At 38.6% G+C, this 12,069-nt stretch overlaps 1 protein-coding gene across 1 annotated transcript in view; it reads left to right on the top strand.

The window, feature by feature from the left end:
• Positions 1–2,639: 2,639 nt before the first annotated feature.
• wnt11 (wingless-type MMTV integration site family, member 11) overlaps positions 2,640–12,069 on the top strand; it is a 31,195-nt gene continuing 21,765 nt past the window's right edge. Inside the window, exons 1-2 of the mRNA XM_041801719.1 lie at positions 2,640–2,867; positions 4,531–4,728. Of these exons, the coding sequence (XP_041657653.1) occupies positions 4,646–4,728 (83 nt within the window). The 5' untranslated portion in view covers positions 2,640–2,867; positions 4,531–4,645. The remainder of the gene's footprint in view (positions 2,868–4,530; positions 4,729–12,069) is intronic.

Raw genomic sequence — 12,069 nt, forward strand, 5'->3', positions numbered from 1 at the left:
AATTAAGATTTCAAATTCTTTAAAGGGACGGTAGTTTACTCTAGATGTTTTCCACCCTAATGAGACATTTGAGGACAAAAATATCCACTCTGAAAAACATGATAAAAAATATGTAGGAATATTTCCCCCCAGTTGTTGGAGATTTATTATTTTCATCAACTTCAGTCTGAACCAAAACTTCCAAATATGTGAATAGTAAAATAATTTTAACTCTTAAAATTCCTTTTTAATAAAAGAAGTAAAAGTTGTTTGATTTATGAAAAAAAAAATCACTTAAAAGATTTATTTTTGATTAAAAAAAGTCAGAAAGCTGTTTTTATGTCAAGCAAAGTAATGGATACGTCAAAGATGAACCACAGAGATTTAATTTTGAGGCATGATTAGTTTTGGGAGTAGTGTCTGATTTAAAATTTATTCCAATCCATTTCCAAAAACTGATTTAAAAAAAGGCAGATTATTATATTTACAGCTTTATTGTCTTAAATCTTTCAGTCAACTCCAGTCCTGATCAATACTATCAGATATTCAATTATTTTCAGGATTTTAACCCTTTAAATGCCGGTTTGAAAACATGGTGTCACTGTTTTCTATGAAAATCAAAATGAGTTCTTTTTTTTATGCTGGGCTAATTTATGCTGGACTAATTTTTCACAATAAAAGTCTTGGATGTGACTTTTAGCTTAAATCTTTCAATCTGTTTTGTCCAGATCAAACCACCAAATATATAATTATTTTCAGAAAATAAATTCTTTAAATGCCCGGTTGTATACACAGTACACTGTTTTATTATGAAAATCACACTCACAAAAAAGAGATTTTTAAAAATAATAAATATGATGGCGGGCTGGGCTAATTTTATAAATTATAAGTCTTGGATGTATCAAACTGATTTTAAAGTATAGTTGGATGTGTGTGTGTTTGATTTAAAATTTTCTTCATTAATAAGTCATTTGAGGACAAAAATGTCCACTTCCAAAAACTGCTAAAAATACTACATATTAATATTTTCAACTTTTTTTTTTAGCCTAAAGCTTTCAATCATTTTAGTCCTGATCAAACTACCAAACATTCAATTATTTTCTGAATTTAACCCTTTAAATGCCAGTTTGAATACATGGTGTCACTGTTTTCTATAAAAATCAAAATGACTATTTTAAATACAGATATGATAGAGGGCTGGGCTAATTTTTCAAAATAAAAGTCTTGGATGTGTCACACTGATTTGAAGGTATAGTTGGATGTGTGTTGTGTCTGATTTAAATTTTTCATCCCTAATAGTGGACAAAAATGTCCACTTCAAAAAAACTGCTAAAAAATACTACAGATTAATATTTTTCACCTTTTTCTATCTTAAATCTTTCAATCATTTTGGTCAGGATCAAACTACCAAATATTCAGTTATTTTCAGGATTTTAACCCTTTAAATGCCAGTTTGAATACATGGTGTCACTGTTTAATTATGTTTAATATTATTAGTTATAATGATGGGGTGCTGGGGTCATTTTAAAATTTATTATCGAAACTGATCTGGATGTATTAATCATTTTTCTTTTCTGATAGTGTCGGATTTAAAACTTTACTTCCCAATAAACCTTTCATGAACAAAAATGTCCCATAATTCCTCATTATGATCACATGTTATGTTCTCTGTGGTTGCAGAATAAGATCATGAAGTCTGTTATGTTATTTATTCATTTGGAAGAAAAACTGTTCTTAATTCTTTAAGCGTACTCACCTAGATGGCGCTATTTCCCCCTATGATTCTATATAATGCAGTGCATTTCTTAGAAACAGCTTTACTGTAGTAATGCTATTTTCACTTTTGCTAAGAAAAAAGTTTTAATTTAGCTTTAGACTTATGCAGTATTCTCTCTTTTGCATTTTGCAGGAATTTTGTGAATAACAATCGACATTTAAACCCTGAGAAACTGCTGACAGGTCTGTATTTCTACGTTAAAGTCTTCTGTCATTAGAAACAGGATGAGTGGAGCCTGCAAATGTAATTAAAGTGTGATATGAATAATACTGGAGAGTGAAATGCTCCTCTGTTTTATTAACCCTTCAGTCTTATGCTAGCTGCAGGGACTCTGTTCACTAACTGGGACTAATAATTTATTTTCTAACTCAAGTTTGAGAGGTTTGAGAGACTACATGAAGAGAAGATGTCTCTAATATTTTAGTCTAAGAGCTGGGTCTTTGCTTAGAGAGCAGTTAGACTAACAGTTAGGCTTTTTATCTTAACTCTTCATAATTACATTAACTGGTGATATATTTGATAAGACTGGACTTTTTAGAGTTCACTGCAGCTAAAATGATCAGAAACTTTAAAATGTGGCCTATAAAAATGTGAATAATGACATTTAATGAGTTAGCTGCAGCTGTGTTGACTACATTATACCAACCATGGATCCTCTAACTGACTTTTATCCTCTGTGGTTAAACTACTGGAGTATTTCTGAGTGTTTCCAGCTCAGTTTCAGTCCCTCTCCCTCTCACGTCTCTGTTTTCTACCGTGTTTCTCGTTGCCGCGTGCTTTCTTATGCTAATACCACCGTGACGTCACCTGCGAGATCAAACGCCGAGCCGCTGTACTTTAGGGCCGAGTCTGCCCCCACTGCTCTCACTCCCTGCAGCCTCTCTGTCCTCCACACACCCTCCCACTGCTCCACACACTCTCCTACACACCATGCGTACCTGTGCGGACTATCTCTGCCTCCTCGCGCTGGATTTTACGGACACTTCTGGCTGATACCGACCGCAGACTGAACCCTGGAAGGATAACCCGACCTACGGAGATTAGAGTTTTGTTTTCTTGAGCTACTTTTTTTTTTTTTTTTGGAAACAGGAGACTGAACGCTTCGGCAAAGGTGAGGAGAAACTTCCTTTTTTGGCTGCTGTTCGTGAGTTTGTGCGTCTTTTACGCACAAGTAGGTTTAAAGTGGGGATTACTGATCCGAGACGGAGCTGGAGCTTTGTTTGATTTTTGCTGTATGGGGAGAATTGTTATAAAGAAGGCAGAAATATTTCACGAACCCCCTTTTAAACACGTTTTAATTTCTAGTCTGTATTTTATTGTGATTTAAACGCCCTCTAAACTTTCTGCAGCCTCTGTTTGCTTTAGTCTAACTTTAAAACCTTGACGTGCACCTCTACAAACACTTCGTGAGGAACATTTTAACGAGCCTTTCATAAAAACATCCCTGCTAGCTTCTCTACAACAATTAGATCCCATGTGATAGTTCATAAGTGTGATTAATAGAGGGCTCGGTGCGCCCTGCCCCGGTTATCTCGGCTCGATGAGAGACACACATCGGCTGGTGTGTGAGTGTGAGGCTATCAGGCTTTATCTTTGAGGAGGGGAAACAGAAGCTCATTCAGCCCACTTTGGTGAAATGTAAATTTAAACAGCTAATCCACTCCAGGCTGCGACTTTTTTACGACTCCAATCTGCAAACAGATTGGAGTTTTACGCGCAAAAACACCAAGAAGATGACCGTTTTATCCTCTAAAGATTTGCTTTAAAGGCTTTGAGACTCTTTAAAAAGTACTCAAAAGGGTGTAAGAGCCATCAGCCCGTTGATGGGTTCCTCATTTAAATAATTAATATCGGTGATTTCTCACAGTTTCTCCGCCAATCAGCGGCGCGGAGCGGAACTCGTGCGTTAAAAAGGCCCATTATCCGCTACCTGCCGCTTTAACGCGCTCACTTTAAGCCCTCTTCAAAGAGATGTGTTATCAACAGCTCAAAGCGCTATCAGATAAAGGCTGCTGCAGATTACTGCGCTTCAAATGTTGATGCTGAAGCCTCTGTTTGAAATTCTTTACATTTTCACAAGAGGCGCAGGGGGAGAGCGAGCTCAGGGAGCGTTATAACCAGAGAAAACAGCCCCTTCTCGCCTGAATTAGTCCAGATAAAGCTCATGTAAGTGTATAAATCCCTCAGTTATTTATCCATCATATTAAACAAGCCTCTTTATCCAATATTAGATTTAATTATAAAACAATGTAAGCCATTAAAATCCCCAAAAATGTCCCAGGAAAGTCCCTGTGGTGCCACAGGCGCAGACCTGGCCCATGCCTAAAACTGAAGGGATTTTTGTGCTAAAGGTTTTTTATCGTATTGTTCTCTCTGTGTCAGGAACTTGGAGTGCCATACTAGCAAAAATGTGATTTTAAATGGCTGTTAACTGTCTGATATTTCCTAAAAGGTACAAAAATGAACCAAATTTGCCCCTGTGTTGCTATTTTGTAAGAAAATGTGAGCATAATCTTGGAGATTTGCTGACAAAAGCTTCAAGATTATGTCTCATTGTTCTTCTAATGATGTTTTCTTTCAAAAATTTAAAATGAAAACAGATGATTTTTATCCTCTTGTTTCCCCAGATTTCAGCCTTGAAAGGTCAAAGCGTTCAAACCATGATTCTCGCCCTGCTTCTCAAACTTAGAAACATTCCTCCAAACTTGAAAATATTACCGCTGGCACGCTGTTTCGCGTCTAAATCCTCACTAATATTGACCTTTTGATTTCAGGCTTTAAAGGACGACCGGGCCGTGCCATGAGAGTCCACTTTTAAGTGCGAGCCAAGAAGGTCCAGCAGCTCTTTTGTGTTTGTTGTGGTGTGCTGAAGCGGAGTCTCTGTCCAACATGAGGAGCAGCTCCCATGTCCTGCCTCTGGGTGTGCTCACGGCTCTGCTGCTGTCTCAGGTCTGCTCCGGCATCAAATGGCTGTGAGTATTCGCCTCTTTTCTCTGAGCTTATCACACCCAGCAATCAATCTGTGTCAAAGGATGTGACGTCATGTAAAGATACGGCATATTGTGTGGCTCCTTCTGCACGATTTATGGATTTGAGGGTCTGAAAGGGGCCCCTACGTTCCTCATGTTGCTCCTGATGAAGGCAGCGGCTGTGCATGTGTATCTGATGAAAGAGAAAGGAGATTAACTGGAAGTAGTTGGAGTTATGAATGGAAACCTCTTTGTTTTATTAACTTAAGATCAGCTTTGGAAAAAGGAGGAAGTGTCTGCAGTTAAGTTACAAGATTGCACATAAAAGTTCTCGTCCTGCTGCACAATAAAAGAAAGATAAGAGAGGAAACACAACAGAGGAGAGGATGCATCCTGGGTTATGTCACTGCATACTTTATGCAGTCTCCTTTGTTAACATAGAAATGCTGCATTCTCCTTCATGGCACCACACTGTTTTATTTCCCTGTCCTTAGAAACCCTGAGTGGTTTGCGTGTTCTGTTCTGGGTGTCTTCCTCTGAGCGGTATCTCCGTGTCTAATGTCACATCGCTGTGAAAACATAACTGTCTGCATCAACTTTCCAAAAATACCCACAGATTCTTATCAGAGAGAGTGCTTGTAATACTCAGACGAGACCAGCGAGATGAGAGCAGATGATAGAGGTGGTTAAAGGACAAACTTTATGAACTTAGAGTACAGACGCTTTAATAGAATTAGACTCTGGAAAAAGAAAAGCAGTGTTGTAGGGCAGGGCAGCGCTCAAAAAAGACCCAAAGTGGGTGGCAGGGCCGTTTCCAGCGGGTGTGCCTTGAAAAAAAGATGGGGCAAAGAGGCTTGAAGCGCTTTTATGCTCATCTTTAACTCCTTTCTTCCTGTAAAAATAAAAAAAATCATCTCCTTTTCTCGCTGGCTTTCCCTCAATAATTTGGTCCCTAGAAAACAACCACAACCTGATGACCTGGTGTTTTACAGATAACAGACTAAAATAAAATGTCTGGATTCTTGCTGCTTGTTTTGGATAATGCAGGGATTTGTGGTTGCAGTGTATTACATAAATGGTATGATGGGTCTACTTGCTTGTTGATCAAGGGAAATGCAGAGATGATAGTTCTGAAGTGTGGATTTCTCAGCTTAAGATAAATATAGAAACACTTAAAAAATAAAAATTTTCCAAAAATTAAAGTTTTTTTTTCTATTTTGAAAATAGAGTTACTTCTACTTTTGTACTTTTGTAAACTTGAAGGCCTGTCTGCAGGCATTTTTGGAAACCTTTCAAGTCCTACTTAATGCAAAAATTTGAGCAATATATGAAAGAATTGCACAGCCTGACGTTGCATAGCTTGTACAGATGCATGTCCACCCAGAGCTTTTGTAATGACATGCTTTCCAACATTTCATCCCCAACTCTTTGTTCAGTCATATGTTTTGTTAAGGTCTGTCAGCATTAATGCATTAATTACAATTAATTAAGGTCCATAATTGGTGCCTTTTTAAAGTCATGATTAATTGCATACTGTCCCTAACTTTGGTTAAGCCTGTGCAGCATCTCCCTGCAGCCACTGTGATGTAGAATAAGTCCACCACTGCGCCTTAATGTTTTAATTCACTTAAAAAAAATCACAGACAGCTCAACAGAAAAGGTCAAAAGTCATCAGTGATGTCAATAATTTACCTCTGACTGTTCACTCAAGGCCTTTCCAATCCATCCAAGTTTTTTTCCATGGTTAGGCTCATGTTCTAATCTTTAATCAACACAAGGTGCCAATTTTTATTTCAAAATAAAAGCAGGTATGTATCCAAACAGAGGTCACGTACTCTTAGTCTAAAACTATACAGAAATTTAAATTGGAATGAAACTGGTTTGAAAGTAGAAAAGTGGGCAGATTAATGATAAATTTACTACAAAAATTCTGGGATTACTCAGGAATCAACAATGTAGTTGATCGACAGCCTAAGTTTTGTTCCATCTAAGGTCCAAACTGCAACATTTTTGAGTACATAGGAAAACTTTTAGAAATTTGGGTTGTGATCTGTTGTTAAGGGTCCTGAGGATCGATGTCCAGGGAACATTTGGTGCAAGGTAACACAGGCATGCAGAGTTTATCCACCTATAGAGTAATGGATGTGTGTTTCACACATCCATCTGGAAAACCTTCAATACGAAGCGTTTGGGAAAGGGGGGAGGATTTGAAAAAAACTCAGTGCGTGATTGGATGGACGTTCTGTCTGTCACATCTTTACAGGCCAATCAGAGCAGCAAAACATGGAGTAGCCGCGACCGAAGTGTGCGTGCACAGCTACTGTGGAATAACGCGAACTATGGCGACTGTAGACATGTCAGTACATGACTTTTGTCATTTTTGAAAAGAAAACAACTCACTGCTGTTCTTTGTTCTTCTTTTAACAAAGAAATGTCAAGTTCTGATAAAACTGGCTCTTTAGCAGCATCCACGCTAATCTCTTCCGCCATAATTGCACCGGCCTCTTGCTGCTGCTTGTATACGTCATGACTCCGCCACGTCTGAAAGTACTGCCCCTCGTCACTGATTGGTCCTGTCACTTTCTAACCGGGCCCAAACGGTTCAGATGGGAGATTTGCAAGATGGATTTGTCAGCGAAAAACAATGAAATGAGCGTATCCATTTGCTTTGCAAGGTTATAGAGTGAATCCACTTCTAAAACCCCTCTCCTTAAGTAATCTGATTACACCAGTACAGTGATTATTGATTGGTCAAACCTCAGGGCCCACCGCCACCTCCTTAAGAACCGCCAGGGTCTCTTTATACTTACAGCAGGTCAAATCTAGCCGTTTCAAGTGTCCCTTTTAATCATTTAACCACAAACCACAGACAGCTGATTAATCTTATAAAGAGAGAACTGGATCACCATGAGATGATGACTCATCACTTCCAAAATTCTTTTGGAAAATTCCTCAGTCCTGAAACGTCCACATCATTAGATTCCTACTGCTCATATATTGACCATATCTGACACCCTTTTACATTCATAAATCTCTTTTTTACCAGTGTTATTCAAGCCTTCAGATAGTCAATGACTTCTGATTAGACATTGCAGCAACTGACAGGTTTTTTTCATAGCAGCATCTACTGGTATGTTATAAAATGGAGGGAAAATTAATGCTATAAGGTAAATTTCACTCCAAGTCTGGGTCTAGATAGAAATAGACATTTTTAAAATATGGATTTTTTTCCATTTTTAATGAATGACAGGCAGTTCACATCATACTTTAAGGAAAGACTGATGCACTCCAATAGTTGTTTGACACAGAGTTCAATGCAACTGAGGAACAGCCATATTCTGGTACTTATGAGAAGTCACAACCCACATTTCTGACAACGGTCAACCACTCACATGTATTTAATAAAGAAAATACAGTTTGGACTTTGGGTGGAATGAAACATGGTTGAACAAAGAGACAGAGACAGCAAAAAACATGTTTAAAAAGCACATTATAGCAGAAACCTTAGAGGACATGTAGATTTTATGATGGGCTAACATGTGAATGTTGTTTTTTTTCTCAAGAAGTTCTAATGGGAAAATCAGCTTTGTTATCCTGAAGTCAAGATCTCAAGAAAACTAGAGGTTTTTTGTTATTACAGCAAAACCAGACAAAGATAAAATGTAAGGATGTCAGGTAGGGGAGCAGTAGCTTTGTCCGTTCAAACCTGAGTCTCAAGGGGGTCGCCTTTTCAAGTCCTTAGAGTCTGTTGCTGGAGAGGTGCCAGTTCACTTCCTGAGCTCTGCCACGTGCAAAACACCAAACCCCCAAACTGCTCATGTGCTCATCTGCCCCTCCTCTTTACAGACGTGCACGCCCATAGGGTCCTGTTTGTGCATGTTTGTGTATCATGATTAATAGAGTGTAAATGCTGAATTTATACCTGGGATTAACAAAGTATAAAGGATTGAATTAAAAGGCCTCTTTGCCATTCTCCAGGCGTACATTTGTCACTCAGTGAAAACAGCTCCACAACCCACTTTTGGTCTGGACCCACCAGTTCAGAACTGCTGCACTATTGTGTTGTTCTGTAACACATTATCCTCAACACTGCAGAGACATAAAGAATAATTCGCTCAAAATGCATCGTTATGTAGTTGTCTGTGGGCCAGCTGTGGTAAAATCTGCTCTTCTTTGGCTGCTAGTTTCATAATGATCAGTACATCCTGAAGCAGCAGAAGATAAGCCACACAGTTTAACTGCAAAGGCACATTTTAGGTGAAAATGGTGCATGAGATGGTCTTACATGTCTTTGTTTGCAAGAAAGGACTGTTATCCTTTGCTGGATGAGCTTCTGAGGGATACCCACTTCTCCAGGCACCACCATACCTCTAAGAAAAAGGACTGATTCAACATCTTTTCTGATGCAAAAGTTAAATACTACAGGCTGTGAAATACATTCGCAGTTTGACCATAAACATGCCCAAAGGAAGGATTTTTCATCTGCTGTTTTTGTGCAAAACTGGCTGAACTCCACCTCATATTTCAGATCAATTATACTCAGATTTATAGAACTTAAAGCTCCTGCAGGAAAAGTTCTAGGTTGTGTTGATATTGGCGACCTCTGTGGACAAAATATGCCATTTGTTTTCATTGCCGATATTTAGTCATAGTTTAGGGATGCTCTTTACCAGCTTAATTCTATAGTTGCAGATATAAAGGTAAAAAAAAATCAAGGACTACAGTTTAGGTATTGTGTCAATATCAGTATAAATGTGAAAATAATGGAGAATCAGATATTCAACACAAGGCTTACTAATTTCTTTTATGAATTTTTATTTTACCTTTACCAGGGGAAACTTTGTTCAGATTAAGGAAGCACTCACGCTAGACAGTCCTTGTTGTCCAGTCCAGTTTGACCAGTCTGAGTGCCACCATGCTGGGCCACACTTCCCTGGCCTTGGTGTGGACGGAAGAGCTGAGCTTTAGACGGTACAATTGCTCATGCATGTGCACGAGCACAGATGTGCATGTGGCATACATTCAATGAGACCATAACTTTCAACAATCACTTTAAACAACGGTGGACTGTCTTAGAGCTGCAGCTGACCAAACGAGTGGAAATAAGCCTCAAACTGAGTAGAGTTACTCTCATGCTGTCTGTGTATTTCTCCATTGTGCTGACTCTCTGAGACCGCACCACTTGTAAACTGCGTGTGTCTTATTACGACATGATGAAGGGGACTGGGAAGTTGGAGCTGGCATGCCTCAGTATGGTACAGGGCCTAGAGTGAGTGCGTCCTAAAAATCTGTTTTTCAGAATTGTCCCAGCCAGGCTGTTTACAACAAACAACCATAGATATAATGGAAGACACATGAATAAATTAAAAACATAAAAGAACCAGTAAAACAAGAATTTGTCAGAAACAATTAAAAATCAAGTTTATCAGTCAGAACATCTACAGATGTGTCTGCCTGCATGTCATTTAAAATCATCTAAAAAGCATCGAATGAGAGCAGCTCAGTAAGTTTCAGCTGTTTCTGTAATTCTTCCAAGGAGCAGCAAAATTTAAGTCTAGTGTGTCTGGTTCATATTAGACCTATGGAAGTGACAGTAAGAAAAGATCCTGAGACCAAAGATTAGACGGTTCTGTGCTCATCTGTTTGTTTCAGGTAAGAGGGTATGAAGGGAGTAAACCTGGAATAAGTTTTCAGATAAGAATACACCACTGCTCCGGTCATGCATGGATGGAAAAATAGATTTTAGAAAGTATTTCCTGACACAAATTCTTAACTTTCTATATTTAGAAAGTCTAACATGAAAATTGGAAAGAGTCTTGATAAGTTGAAATGTTTAAAAAGCTGGGATAACATGCAATTGACAATACAGAAATAGTCTGTCTTCTCTCTGGTGGTCATTTTTTTAAAAATAGGCTCTAAAAACATCCATATCCCTAATTTCGGTCTGTTTTATTATTAGCTGGGACAAGAGGTTTAAAGTTAAAAAAAACAAAAATCAAAAACTGCTGTGCTCTTATGTAAAAATTACAGGAAAAGGAAATATGTCACTGCTCTGAATCCACTCTAACATTGTGCCCTGTTGACTGTTTCATCCATATTTTCACCAGTTGTCCGTCTGTCACACTCAGTAGCCATCTCCTCTCTACTATCCACCGTTTCTAGTCTGCCTCCTCTTCAAACATCCTTAACAGCTTTATTTATAAAGGAACATCTGACATGCACATAATACTCTGATAACCATGCTAGGCAATAATGATTTTCACTTGTTATTGTCCAGTGCAGATCAGTTTAAACTGGTCTTTACAGTAAGGAGGTAGCATGCAAGATGCAAAGTAAAATCTAATGAATAATTCCCATAAAGTGGAGAAAACTGGAGTAACAAAATCCTCCAACAGACCAAAGACAAGCTTGTTAGGTTGATAGGTGACACTAAATTGGCTTTAGGTGTGAGTTTGAGCCTGCCCAGTGATTGGCTGATGACCAGTCCAGGTTGTACCCTACCTCCCGCCCACTGGCAGCTGGGTTAGCCTCCAGCCCCCTTCATCCCGAAACAGGATAAGCGGTGTAGAAAAAAGAATGATGGATAATTTTACACAGCCACTGAAATAATGTGATCATGAAGAACTCCCAGCCCTACCTGTTTTGACCATGTTCCTCATTTACACCTTGTTTGTGACATTTGCTTACATTTTTTATGACTTTTGTGCAGGATTTGAGAATTTTGAATTTCTACTACTTCTACTACTGTATGATAAATTGTATTCAAAATATAATCACATCTAAATCAACCTTTATTTGTGCCATGGGGGACCAGGTCCAGGGCATATAGATTTAAAGCGCCCCTCTTGGATCTAATTTCACAATACGAGTGCACAATAGCACTATGCACCTGGCTTAAATTTGGCTGCAAATCCAGGCTCAGTTCAACAAGTTTCCCAACTATTGTTGAGGTCCTGGCTAAACTGTACAAAGTCCAAATAGAATAGACCTTGTTGTTAAGTGAGGTTGTGAAAATGGTTATCAGTGCTTAAATTTAGGTTGGACCATGCTTTGCCAGCCCTCATGGCCCCTGGTTGTGGCCCCAGAAAACTTATCTACTTATAGGCAGCTTTGCAGAGGGAGACAGATGTTTTGGCTCTTGTCTTAATAATTTTGCCCTACTTTAAGACAAACTAATTGGGGAACCATGTAGGAAGACATGATCTATTGTCATTTCAAGCAGAAGGACTGCAAACCCCATACCTCTGTTGATAAAACTAGAATAATTAGATTGGAAAAATCAGCTTTATTGTTGTTCTGATTATTGGAATCCATCCCAATTTTTGCAATCAGTGCATCTTTGCA

The sequence above is a fragment of the Cheilinus undulatus genome, linkage group 12 (genome assembly GCF_018320785.1).
Source record: "Cheilinus undulatus linkage group 12, ASM1832078v1, whole genome shotgun sequence".
NCBI lineage: Eukaryota > Metazoa > Chordata > Actinopteri > Labriformes > Labridae > Cheilinus > Cheilinus undulatus.